Source organism: Phascolarctos cinereus, unplaced genomic scaffold (assembly GCF_003287225.1).
Source record: "Phascolarctos cinereus isolate Bilbo 61053 unplaced genomic scaffold, phaCin_HiC Scaffold_2;HRSCAF=192, whole genome shotgun sequence".
NCBI classification, from domain to species: domain Eukaryota; kingdom Metazoa; phylum Chordata; class Mammalia; order Diprotodontia; family Phascolarctidae; genus Phascolarctos; species Phascolarctos cinereus.
This window is the reverse complement of record NW_027555625.1, coordinates 255,003,594-255,015,738: the sequence shown is the minus strand read 5'-3', so window position 1 is coordinate 255,015,738 and position 12,145 is coordinate 255,003,594. Positions and strand designations below refer to the sequence as shown.

The 12,145-nt window shown below is 47.6% G+C and overlaps 1 protein-coding gene across 1 annotated transcript; it reads left to right on the top strand.

Annotated features, from left to right (window-relative positions):
• Positions 1-625: 625 nt before the first annotated feature.
• Positions 626-10,856, top strand: LOC110205291 (dual specificity testis-specific protein kinase 1-like). Its single transcript, XM_078149946.1, has 7 exons — positions 626-2,531; positions 3,388-3,436; positions 4,165-4,314; positions 4,940-5,113; positions 6,888-6,971; positions 7,913-7,999; positions 8,614-10,856. Exons 1-7 carry the CDS (start codon positions 2,299-2,301, stop codon positions 8,701-8,703), a joined length of 867 nt encoding a protein of 288 aa, XP_078006072.1. The 5' UTR covers positions 626-2,298; the 3' UTR covers positions 8,704-10,856.
• The last annotated feature ends 1,289 nt before the right edge of the window (positions 10,857-12,145 follow it).

The following is a 12,145-nucleotide window of genomic DNA, read 5'->3' as shown; positions in this document are numbered from 1 at the left end:
TGTTTTTTGTTTTGTTTTGGTGAGGCAATGGGGTTAAGTGACTTACCCAGGGTCACACAGATAAATTTTATCACATCTGATCCTCATAAAACCCTGGGAAGTAGGTGCTCTTATTATCCCCATGTAACTGTTGAGGAAACTGAGGCAGACAGAAGTTAAGTGACTTGCCCATGGTCACACAGCTGGTGAGTGCCTGAGGTCAAATTTGATCTCAGATCTTCCTGACTCCAGACCCACGCTCTGTGCCCTATGGCATCATCTACAGCATAGTGGCTGGCATAGATCTGGCCTTGGAATCAGGAGATCATGGGTTCAGGTCCTACTTCTGACCCATTCTGTGTAACCCAGAGCAAGTTACTGAATTCCTCAGTATCTCCAGCAGCTCTCTAAGGCTGTTAAGTTGTTGTGCAGGTGCTAATCTGCTTGTGGAGGAGTTCTTCCTCACTAGGCTAGCTCCCTGGACTGATAAAATCATAGGTTTGGTTAAAAAATATATATATGTGTATATCTATCTATCTATGTATATCTATATATATGTGTGTGTGTGTGTGTATATATATACATTATATACACACACACACATATATATATATATATATATATATATATATATATATACATATCTCTCCTAGTGATGATGGCATATGGTGACAGTTCTTCATTTCTGAAGCATGAAAAATTGTGAGTCACCTGAAGGGCAACAGAGAGGTGCCCTATGAGCCTGAGCAATAACAGCTAGCATTTGTCTAGTATTTTAGGCAGCTAGGTGGCTCAGTGGATGGAGCACTGGGCCTGGAATCAGGAAGACCTGAGTTCAAATCTAGCACTTACTTCTCTGTTTACCTTTATCCACTGGAGAAGGAAATGGCAAACCACTCCGTGCCAAGAAAACCCCATAGACAGTATGGTCCATGAGGTCATGAAGTGTTGGCCATGATAGAATGACTGAACAACAATGTGGCAGGTTATCAATGAAGAATTGTTCAAGAGAAGTGGCACAAGGGGTGCCATGGGCAGGAGGCGTGACTGGAGAGGGAGATGGGCCCACTACCAGGAGTGAGAGTAAATTATGAGTCAGAAGCCTACCTTTGTGCCCACTGCTTAGACACACAGCTTCAAGGGCTCCAGCACAAGGTTAAACGGCTCCCCTGTGGAGGATGCAGGCAAGAGTCACACAGGATGAGAATGGGCCTACTGTCCGAAGGGCTGCCCAAAGTAGCCTCCATCAAAGTACCGTACCGTACCTGTGGTGTCTTCTCACCCCCCCACCCCCAAGAATGGAAGAGCCTTTAGGGTAGACCCTGCTTTATTTTTGCCTTTGTATTTCCAGTGCCCGGCAGGGGCTTTGTACATGGTAAAAATTTCACAAATGTTTGTTAATTGATTATCGATTGATTAAGTGACTTTCCCATGATAACACATCCAGAGTGTAGGAGGAAGGATTTGACCCTGGCCAGGTCTTTCCTGACTCCTAGTCTGTTATATCAAACTTCCTCTCCATTCATGAATAAATGAATGCCCAGGCAGGGGTCACTTGGCCCTGGTGCCCTGCCTCTGGCTCCTTGGGGCTCAAAGTTCTGTTAGGAGATGGGTGAAAGGAAGGTCAGGTGTGTCAGGGACCCTAAGGTCAGTGCCCAGAGAAGGGAATGCTATGAGAACTTCTGCCTGGCATGTAGAGCTACTGAGAATCTGTCCTCCTTGATTTCCAAGGTGTTGAGGGACTGACTGTCTCTGTACCTGGTGAGGTACAGTTGGGCTGGTGAGGCCAGTACCACAGACTGATCCACTTATTTGAAAGTGGGTGTGCTGTGCCTACTTGAACCTCCTCAGCTCCTTCTTCTGAATAGAGTTCCACAGATGACCCTCTATGACTGCCTACATAGGCCCTGGGACTTAACATGCTTTGTTTAGACCTACTTAGTGCACTTATCATGTATGTTCTGTATTTTACTTATCTGTTTGTGGGTCTTATCCAGCAGGGTGCTGGTCAGTGTTTTCTGAAAAGGCAGGACACATCTTCAAATTTAAACTGCATTATTAACATTTTGTCCATTGCTTTCTTAAGTCCAGGCAATCAGCAAAATAATGAGTCAAGCCTTGGTATGTAGCACTTTTGAATTTCTGAAGTGTAAATGCTCACAGTGAAAATTTAAGTTGGCTCTGAAGAGTCAGTATGGTTCCATCATACCCCTGGCTCTAATCCCTCTCTGAGACTGTAGGAACAGTGTCTTCCCTAAGTGATTTTCTATTTTTCCCAGTGCTAGAGACAGGGCTTTGGACAAGGTAAGCATTTAATGAATGTTTGTTGAGTGTATGAATGAGAAGAGGGATGGATATGTGGGAAACGCTGGTCTGGGTGAGGAGGCCACTGCCATATTGCCCAAGGACCTAACTTGGTGCTTCCCCCAGGTGACCCAAAGTGCAACCTGCAAGGTGATGGTGGTGAAGATCTATAAGAATGATGTGGACCAACTGGTCATCCTGAGGGAGATCAGCTTGCTGCAGAAGCTGTCCCACCCCAACATTGTCAGGTGGGCTCTGGGCCTGGGGACATGGGAGCTAAGGACAGAGCCGTGTGGCCAGAGAGCGTTAGCATGGGGATAGAGCATGCACACACAGACACACACGCCCCAGCTTTGTCTGACAGTCTCTGCTTCCCAAGCCAATGTTCTCCCTTGGCTGAGTTACAGAAAGAAGCTGGGGAAGCCAGGTCCCACATTTTGTCTCTGTGCCATTTCTGGGGTGCTGCCTTTCTCATTGGGTTCTGGGTTCTTGGCAACCGAATGGCCGTGCTATCGAGCCCGCATTGGTCTGGGTCCATCTGGGCAGACATCGACTGGCCTGGTACTTCTGCTTGTCTGTCTGTCCCATATACAGAAGTACCAGATCCCAGGAGTGTCTGTTTTGCTCATCTTCATTTCCATCTGTAGAGAGGCTCTCCCCTCTCCCTAACTGCTCTTGGTAACAGAACCAGCAGCTCTAGGGTTTCTCCACCTTGTCCAGATAGACTCAGACACCCGCTATAAGCTGCCTCGTGTTAAACTCTGCCACGCTTCCCTGGGAGCCTCATGTTACACGCAGCCTCACGTCCAGTGGAGCCTCGTGTTGCATGTACCTACCTGTCACGGTCAGGCACACTTTCAATCATAATGCAGCAGTACGTTACATGCCAGCAGGTTACATGCAGTGTTATGTTACATGGCAGCATCTCATTACGTGCTGCCACACTCACACCCATTGGCGTATGTTAGCAGCGCCATGTTGCTGGCATTCGTAGTCTGCAGTGTGGTTATCTGGTCAGTATTCTTGTGGGATCAGAGCTTGGGCTTAGGGGACCTGGGGGGAGGATAGGAGAAGACTCTAAGTCAGTGGCCGTGTCATCTGCAGGTACCTTGGCATCTGTGTGAGGGATGAGAAGCTGTATCCGATCCTGGAGGTGAGAGCCCAGGCTAGAGCTGAGCTGAGCTGAGTGTGAGAGTGGGGAAGGTTCTTATCATCCACCCCCTGGCTTCCACAGGACTCCTCCAACCCTGGCCTGACTAGTGAGACTCTCTCTCTCTGGTGATAACAGCCCCCATGGGAGGAAAGCCCCAGACCCCTTGTCTGACGCTCCCTGTTGTCCCATTCCATGGGGCAGAAGACAGCTCAGAGATGGGCAGGTGATTTGGCCATTGCCACACAGCAGATAGAAGCTAATGTGTAAAGGAAACCCAGGCTTCTGGGCTTCCAGATCAGGCATTAACCACTTAGTTGCTTTCCCTGACCTTGGGGGTTCCCAGAAAGCTAGACATGGATGTTTCAGAATGTCAGAACTTAAGGGAGCTTAGAAACCAAGACCATTGAGCCAAACATCCTAGTTTTACAAATAGGAGAAACTGAGACCCAGAAAAGGAAGTGATTAGCCTGAGGTCCCACAGCATGGCAGTGGATATCTTAAGTTCCCTTCCCTTCCCCTTCCCTTCCCTCCCTTCCCTTCCCTTCCCTTCCCTTCCCTTCCCTTCCCTTCCCTTCCCTGTGCTACCTGTGGTGAGATTAGGACTGTTCCCTGGGCCTTTATGTGGCAAGGGGTCATAGGGAGGTTAGCCAGGTTTGGCCCAGTATCCCCAGGGGTCACACCAACTCATACTGGGGTGAGTGCCCCTCCCCTTTTTTTCTCCCCTGTAGTATGTAAATGGTGGCTGCTTGGAAGAACTACTGGCCAGAGCTGAGGTACCTTTGAGCTGGAAGGAGAAGGTGGCTCTGGCCTGTGACATTACCAGGGGCATGGTGTATCTACACTCCAAGAATATTTATCATCGGGACCTAAACTCCAAGGTAAGGGGCAGGTGGAGACCCAGGACAAACCCACGTGCTGGCTCCCAGCTGGGAATCAGCAGCTGCTCCATCTACAGCTCTGCTCCTCCCCAGCACCCAAACTCCAGTCTCTCTCCTCTTTCCTGTGTTTGTTGGAAGCCTTTACCCTGCTATGCGCCCCCAACTCTAGCCCTGGTTATTGCTTTTTCCTCTTTTACCCTTATTCCAGAAAGGAAAGGCTGAGTCCTAAGTCTAACCTAAGCCCCATTCGAACCATCAACATTAAGTTGGCCCTATCTTATGTCTGGGTGACGTTATTCTCCCATCATTCAGAGGGAAATACTGGGGCATAGAGGGAACTGAGGCCTCCTTACCTTTTGTCTTCTAAGATCACATAATGCCTGGGTGGTTCCAGGATCCAAAGGTTGGGGGAGGGAGAGGGAATGAGAAGGAAGAAGTGATGAAGCCTTGCCTCGCTTTACAGCTATGTCCCATGAGGAAAGGACTCTTGAGTATATGGGAGTTGAGGGAGGGGCACAGTTACCCAGAATGTCTGGGCCAGATGAGTCAAGGAGGGTGTGGGGGGGCCCAGGCCATGATCCATGGAAGATCTATCAGGTCTTCCAACCTCAGGTTCTCCTTCCAGAACTGCCTGATCCGTGTCACATCTCGGGGTCGGGAGGCCCTGGTTACGGATTTTGGCCTGGCCCGGGAAGTGGTGGAGGTGCCTGCCTCAGACCCTGAGAGGAAGCTGTCCCTGGTGGGCTCTGCCTTCTGGATGGCCCCTGAGATGCTCCGAGGGGAGCCATATGACCGGAAGGTATGGCCTCACATTCTAGTCCTCCAGAAGCCAGGTCTTGAGCCAACACTTCACTTATGGAAGGGGTATATATATTAGGGCCACTCACTGCAAGTGGACTGAGAGCTCTCTAAGCTTGAGGAATTTATAAACAAGGATGAGACTAAGATCAGTTTCTCTCAGCCATTTCAGTTCCTTCATTTGGCGGCCGGTCAGTGCATTTGATTATATGGTAAAGTCCTGCATTTGCACAGGGGTGGGGAAAAGGAAACACACACACAAGACTTACACATCCAAAAGCGATTTACTAAAAGATATTCTGAACAGTCAGCCAGAGCCGGGGGTGGGGTGCTGCGGCTGGCCTCCAAATTCGACTGGGACTCTGTTGTAGCAGCACTAGATATGGCTTCCCAGCATTCTCTTTTTTGTATAGAAAAAGTCCCTCTCTAGGGTGTTAGGGGTTCCTTCTTTTGGAGAGATTCCAGGGTGGTGACTGATGGGGAATAAGGTATTATCTGCTTATCTTCACTTTCAGAGGTACTCTTTGGAACTCTTAAGCCCAGGAATTGGTTGAGGGAGAGAAGAGTCTGGGATATGGAAGGTCTCATCCATGATGCCAAGTGTTATGAGGCCTTCTGGGCCCAGTTGGTCACTTACCTATAGTTATTATTGGGAAAAGACTTTGGCTGGCTTTAGGGATGGAAGCCAGAAAGGAAGGGATAGTTAACATTTGCAGGATACTGGAAATGGCCTTTAATTATTCACTTTAGTGAGGAATCAAAGGCCCTATGGAAATGCTTATATATATTTAACTCCCTCTCCCTCCCCCTATTTTGGGATTAATCTTGAAATGCTAGCTCTGATTCTAAAGGGGTGGGGAGAAATAAACTCTTAATATACAAACATCCTAACAAAGGGTTAAGGCCTGATATGTAACTGCCACTAGAGTGGATTGAAGGTGGGGCCTTGAGTCAGGAAGAACTGAATTCAAATTCAGCCTCAGACACTTACTAGCTGTGTGACCCTGGGCAAGTCACTTCATTCTCTTTGCCTCAGTTTCCTTGCTGTAAAATGGGGATAATAATAGTACACACTTCGAAGGGTTGTTGTGAGGAACAAATGAGATAATAATTGTAAAGCACTTAGCACAGTGCCTGGCACATGATAAGAGCTATAGAAATGTTAGTTATTATCATTATTAATATAACTAAGTATAAATGTGTGTATGCCTGCATATATTCTGTAGTGGGCACTATTGATGCATTTATGTTCTTCAGGATGAGGAAAGAGAGCCTTTGCAGTTACCGCATTTCTAAGAAGCAACACCATATGCTTAAATACATATTAAGGGCAAATACGATTTCTGAGACCAGCTATTATGCAATGCAGCAGCCAAAGTTCTGCTGGCCCAGCCACAGGGTGTGGGAGCCTCTGGGATGAGATCTTGGCCGCAGGTCTATCCCTGTTTGGACAGACACACCCATTTTCTCCTTTTCCCAAAAATGTGGGGGGGAAGTGGAGGCTGTTCCACCTACACCAGTCCCAAGCACCCACACTAGGAGAAAGAGGAAAATTTCAAATTAGCTCATGAGGAGAAATAGAAGGTGGTGTTGGTATCAATTGAACTGTTTCCAAAATGCTGAGGGGACTAAGGGTAGAATTCCATCTGAGTGAGGTTAAGGCTCTAGGAGAATCTGCCTCCTGTCACTGAAGGCCTCTCAGTGAGCTTTCAGGAGGGCAGCTCCCAGTCTCCCCTGCTGCCTCACCTCCTCCTCCCTGTTTTTGGACTTGACAGGTAGATGTGTTCTCATTTGGCATTGTCCTTTGTGAGATCCTGGGGCGGATTCCTGCTGACCCTGAGGTTCTTCCCCGGACACAGGTGAGTCACACAAACATCATTATGTGGGTTATTATTGTAAAGGGAATAGTTGGAGTGCAGGGTATTAAAACTACATGGAAGTCACCTACATAAACTCAGGGAACTCTCTTGGATTTCCCCCAGGCTCTCAGGTGTAACGCCAAGGTATATAAGAGCCTTCCAGTGACTGAACAGCCAAAGGACTCCCCCAGGCCCAGACCAGAAACAAGTCCTTTCTATTACCCAGAACAAGGAAGAAAATTCCCCAGAAACTGAGTAGCCCCTTAAGTCGCTAAGAACGGGAAGAGAGTTGGGGGGGGCGGGTACCAATGGGAAGGGCTGGGGGTACAAGTGTTGGAATTAGAGGTGATGGCTGTTTAATGGCCTGAGTTTCCACCACTCTGGATAGGAACCCCACAGCTTTTTGAGGGCAAAGACCATCCCATATTTATTTGTGCATTCCCTAGGGCCAGCAGGAAGTACTCAATAAATGTCAGTTGAATTGAATTTTCTTCAGGCCCTGGTGAGAAAGTGAGGGGACAGTTTTGTGCTTAGGGGAAGGACTGGGGGATCCAAGGGCAGTTGCTTCCGGAGTTTTCCCCCCATTCCCTCCAGAAATCTCTTTTTGGGCTGGGTTCTGGAAGGATGTCTTGGTCACTCCAGGTGTTAGCTAATGAAATGATTGTAAAGAAATACTCCAGGCGGAAATCCCCAACTAACCCCTATAGTGCCCCAGGCTAAGAGAGCTTGGGGGAACTGAGCTTGCTGGGAGCCAGGTAAGGTGGTGGCCAAATGCTGATGCCAGGTCATTGCCACTCAAGGTGCGGGGAGAGGGAAGGTTCAATTGTAGGTTCTCTCCTTATTCCTCTGTGGGTATGTTTGGGGATAGGATGGAGCAGATTTCTGTAGGAGCTTTTTCCTTGCTGGGCACAGTCTCCCTACTGACCTTTCTCCCCACCCAGGACTATGGACTAGATGTGGCTGCATTCCAAGGGATGGTCAGTGAGTGCCCCTCACGTATCCTAGACCTGGCTGCCAGCTGCTGCCGGGTATGTCCACTGCCCTCCCACCCTCACCATATCCTATTAGGCTTCAGCCTAGGCCATCTAGGAAATGAGTGTCAACCAGCCTGCCACGATAGCTTTACCTGGGTGGTGCAGTGGGTGGGGAGTCAGGAAGACCTGAGCTGTGTGACCCTGAGCAAGTCACTTAGTTTCTTTCATCTTCACTTTCTTTTCTATAAAATGGGGATAATCACAGCACCTACCTCACAGGGTTATTGGGAAGAGCAAATGAAATAACTTTTGGAAAGCACTTTGCAAACCTTAAAGTCTATATAAGTGCTAGATGTTTTTGTTTGTTTTTTTCTTGTTCATGTCAGCCCTAGGAGAAAGTTCCCAAAGCTCAGGAAACTCTGAAATCTGGCGGTTCTAGTCTAAGGTCTACCTGTGAGATATGTGGCCTTGGGGAAGTTCTTGTCTCCTTAGGGGTCTCTGATCCCCACCCAGTAATTAGGGGAAATGATTAACCCTTAATAGGGTAGCTTTTTCTAACACCCAGCCCATTGCTAGAGACTTCCAGGGTAGGCCCTCAGGACATAGGAGACTTGCAGGTAGCTGGGGTTTTATGGGATCCCATTCTTTTTCTCTTTCCCATCTCTCAGTTGGAGGCTTTGAAGCGGCCATCCTTCACTGAGCTGCTGGAAGAACTGGAGGAGATGGCTGAGATCCTGGACTCCCAAACTGCCAGTTAGCTTTTGGGGTGTGAACCTCGGTGCCTCCTCCCACCTGACCCTCCTGTAGGGACAGACAGGGCTTCCTACATGACTGAGCCAGATCCAGAAGGGGATGGTTCCCTGCCTCAGCCTCCATGGACTTGTTTGTGCTGGAGCCACCAGCTGCTTTCTTAGAAGACTTGGTGACAAAAAGAGTTCAGCAGATAATACAGAGAGAGAGTTATTACAGAAATAACTCAAATGGGAACATTTTCTGGGCTCTTTTGAAGCAAAAGACTTAAAGACTTGTTTGTAATATAAATAGCCAGAAGTGTTCACAGGATGGATGGAGGTGATCAGATGCCAGAATTCTGCTTTCGCCTGTGGGTTCCATCCTGAGCACCCTGGAACCCCAAAACTAGTATGGTAACCAAGGGCCAACACTCCTTTTGGGGAAAACCAGAGCTGAAAGTCAGTCAAGGGCAGGAGCTGAAACTCAAGAGTCTCTAGCCAATTCCTTCCGCAGCCTCACCAGCTACCTTCTAACCTGGAGAAGTGTCCTCTCTGGGCCCCTGCTTCCCTGATTGGTGACTTCTTCTTCTGGACCACTGTGTCAAGAAAAGCCTCAGCTACGCCTCGATTTTTACCCCCTACTCTCTGGACAGCTCCTCTTATCCCTCTTCATGGGTACCCTTTCTTTCTCCTCTCTCTCCCCTCCCCTCCCTTCTGGAACCTTGAACCATGATCACATTAACTCTGGCAGTGTTCTTTCTCAATTGACTCCTCTAGACCCAGCTCATGATCCCTCTAACCATCCCGCCAAAGTGACCTTTCCTGGCCACCACCCCTCTTTGGGTATAGAATTAGAATGTAAGATCACTGAGGCCAGGGACTGTCTTTACTTTTTGTATTTGTATCTTCATCACTTAAGCAGATGAATGATGGACAGGCTGGTAGGACGTTAGGACAAAGGGTTCCTGAGCAATGGAGGAAGAGCCATTGAGCCATAGGCACCATCTCAAGGTCATAGATAATTCTTATCTCTTCTGACTCCTTGGCAAGCCCATCCTCCAATGATCAAAGGCCTGAGGCTGCAGGTCCCAACCTGACCCCTCAGGTCTGTCTATGAGGAAGCCAAGAGGGCTGCAAGGAGGAGGAGATCTGTCCAAAAAGCTAAATTCCTCTTCCCCTCCCTCCCTTGACTTGGGTGCTTCCCTGGGAGGAAGTATCAGTAGAATCTGGAGATGAGCTTTCCAGAGCCAGGAATCACCTCATTGCTACAGAGGATATACCCAGTCAACTTAGAAACCTTTTTTATGGGTATCAACATGCTTATCTCTCCCTGGGATTTTCACACACATGGGCGTTCACTCTTGTGTACGTGTCTTCCCTCTTACCTTTATAAGATGCTGTGTCCTAACATTCTCTATTCTCTATCTAGGTATCTCATTCCTTAGTCTGGGTCTCATCTCATTCCGCCTGTGTGTCTCTGGGAGGAGATACTTTCATAAGCAAAACCCCAGCAGCCTGACCACCCAGAGGCCTAAGTACGTGGATGGGTGTCTAATGCTTGTTTCCATATGGCAGCTTCTTCCTCCCCCCTGTACTTTCCAAAAAGCAAGATAGTTTACAACCCTGTGAATTGTTGTTTTTCCCAGTGCTGTTACCTTGAAAGCCCCAGCTAGCTTTCTTCATGGGACAGTGAAACTGGAGTGGACAAGGGACATCAAAACAGACCAGGGTGACGCGGGGAGCACAAAGCAGGAAGCCTGTCAGGCAAGCTTCTCTCTGTCTTGCTGGGTGAATTTGAAGAAGTCACTTACAACTCTCTGGGCCTTATTTTCTCCATGGGATTAAGAGGGGCCTGACAAAGTTTCTCCAAATGTTCTGGATAAGGTATGACTTGCCATGGATGGGGAGTGATTGCAGGCACCACCTGGGTGGTTGGACAACATCTGTGTACCCCCCTGGATGGGGCTGAAGATAGGGGAGAATTCTGTGAATCCATGGCTCTTGGTTGTCGAACATAACCACCAGATGGCTTGGAGAGAAGGAGGATGGCCTGGGCAAGGTCAGGAACATGTGCAAACACAGCATGTACTCCAGAACTGCTCTGGCCCTGCACCCCTGACCCAAGGTCCCAGGAAGTGTCTTACTAAACAGAGGAAATAAAGCTTGTTGAATTTGATAAATCGTTTGTTGCTATTCAGTTGTTTTCAGTCATGTCCAACTCTTTGTAAACCATTTTAGGGTTTTCTTGACAAAGATACTAGAGTGGTTTGCCATTTCCTTCTCCAGCTCATTTTATAGATGAAGAAACTGAAGCAAACAGGGTTAAGTGATTTGCCCTGGGTTACATAGTTAGGCCTGAGGTCAGATTTGAACTCAGGAAGATGAGTCTTCTTAACTCCAAGCCCAGCACTCTATCCACTATACCATCTAGCTGCCCTAATAAATTGTTTAGTTTCATACAATTTCTGTTTTGTCCTCAACAGAAATTGCGTGTGTGTGTGTGTGTGTGTGTGTGTGTGTATGTGTGTGTGTGTCTGTATATGTATTGAGAGAGAGAGAGAGAGAGAGAGAGATGGTCCAGCTGTGTCTCTGTGTCAGATTAAATCTATCTCTGTGTGTGCATCACTCTGTGAGTGTGTGCACCCATCTACATTTGTATTTATATAGCTGTGTATATCTCACTGTGCATTGCTGAGGAGTATTAGTCTTAAGAGTTGGAAGACTTGAATTTGACTTCTGGCTTTGACATTAGCTGTATGACCCTGAACTAGTCACCCCTCTGAGCCTCAGATTCCTCATCTGCAAAATGGGTATAAATCATACTCAAATTACCCAGGGGGTTGGTCTGTGGTTATGTGTTAAGGTTCACTCTGTGAACCAAATTAGGGGTCAGTCTGTGACCTGAGTTTAGTTAAGGCTTGAAGAATATTTGTGCCTCTGCCCTGGTTCCTTCTCGTTCCCTGGAAAGAGACATTCCCTCACTCTGGAAATCCAAGGTTTTATGAATAGGTTTTTTCCCATGACTTGCTGTAAAGGACTCTCTATTTCCAGCCATGAGGAAATTCCCCCATGTTAGTCTATCACTTTAAGCTGAATATGGCAGCTCAAATAGAGTATACTTAGAGACCCAACTGAAATTTCTTCTTTGTGTTACATTTAAATGTGTATATGCAGGAGGGATTGGAGGAGTTGAGGGTAATAGGGAAAGGGATAGGGCTATCACATAAAACTTTTCCAATGTCCCAAGCAAGAATGATCACTGGGAGTCCCATTTGAATCACCCGTAATTATCTGAGATTCTGCAAATGCACAGTGATCTCCTAAGGCTCAGAAACAAAGGTCTAGTATTTCTTTTTTTTTTAATTTTATTAATTTATTTTGATTTATCAACAATCACTTCCATATGCTTTTGAGTTGAAAATTTTTCTCCCCCTTCCTCCCCCCCACCCTCCCCAAGAGGGCACACAAT

Excerpts from the sequence above, each read along its gene's own strand:
- LOC110205291 (XM_078149946.1), top strand. The coding sequence starts at position 2,299 with ATGTTTGTTGAGTGTATGAATGAGAAGAGGGATGGATATGTGGGAAAC. Across the intron at positions 2,532-3,387 it reads TCCCACCCCAACATTGTCAG|GTACCTTGGCATCTGTGTGA; the intron begins GTGGGCTCTGGG and ends TGTCATCTGCAG. Across the intron at positions 6,972-7,912 it reads AGGTTCTTCCCCGGACACAG|GACTATGGACTAGATGTGGC; the intron begins GTGAGTCACACA and ends CTCCCCACCCAG.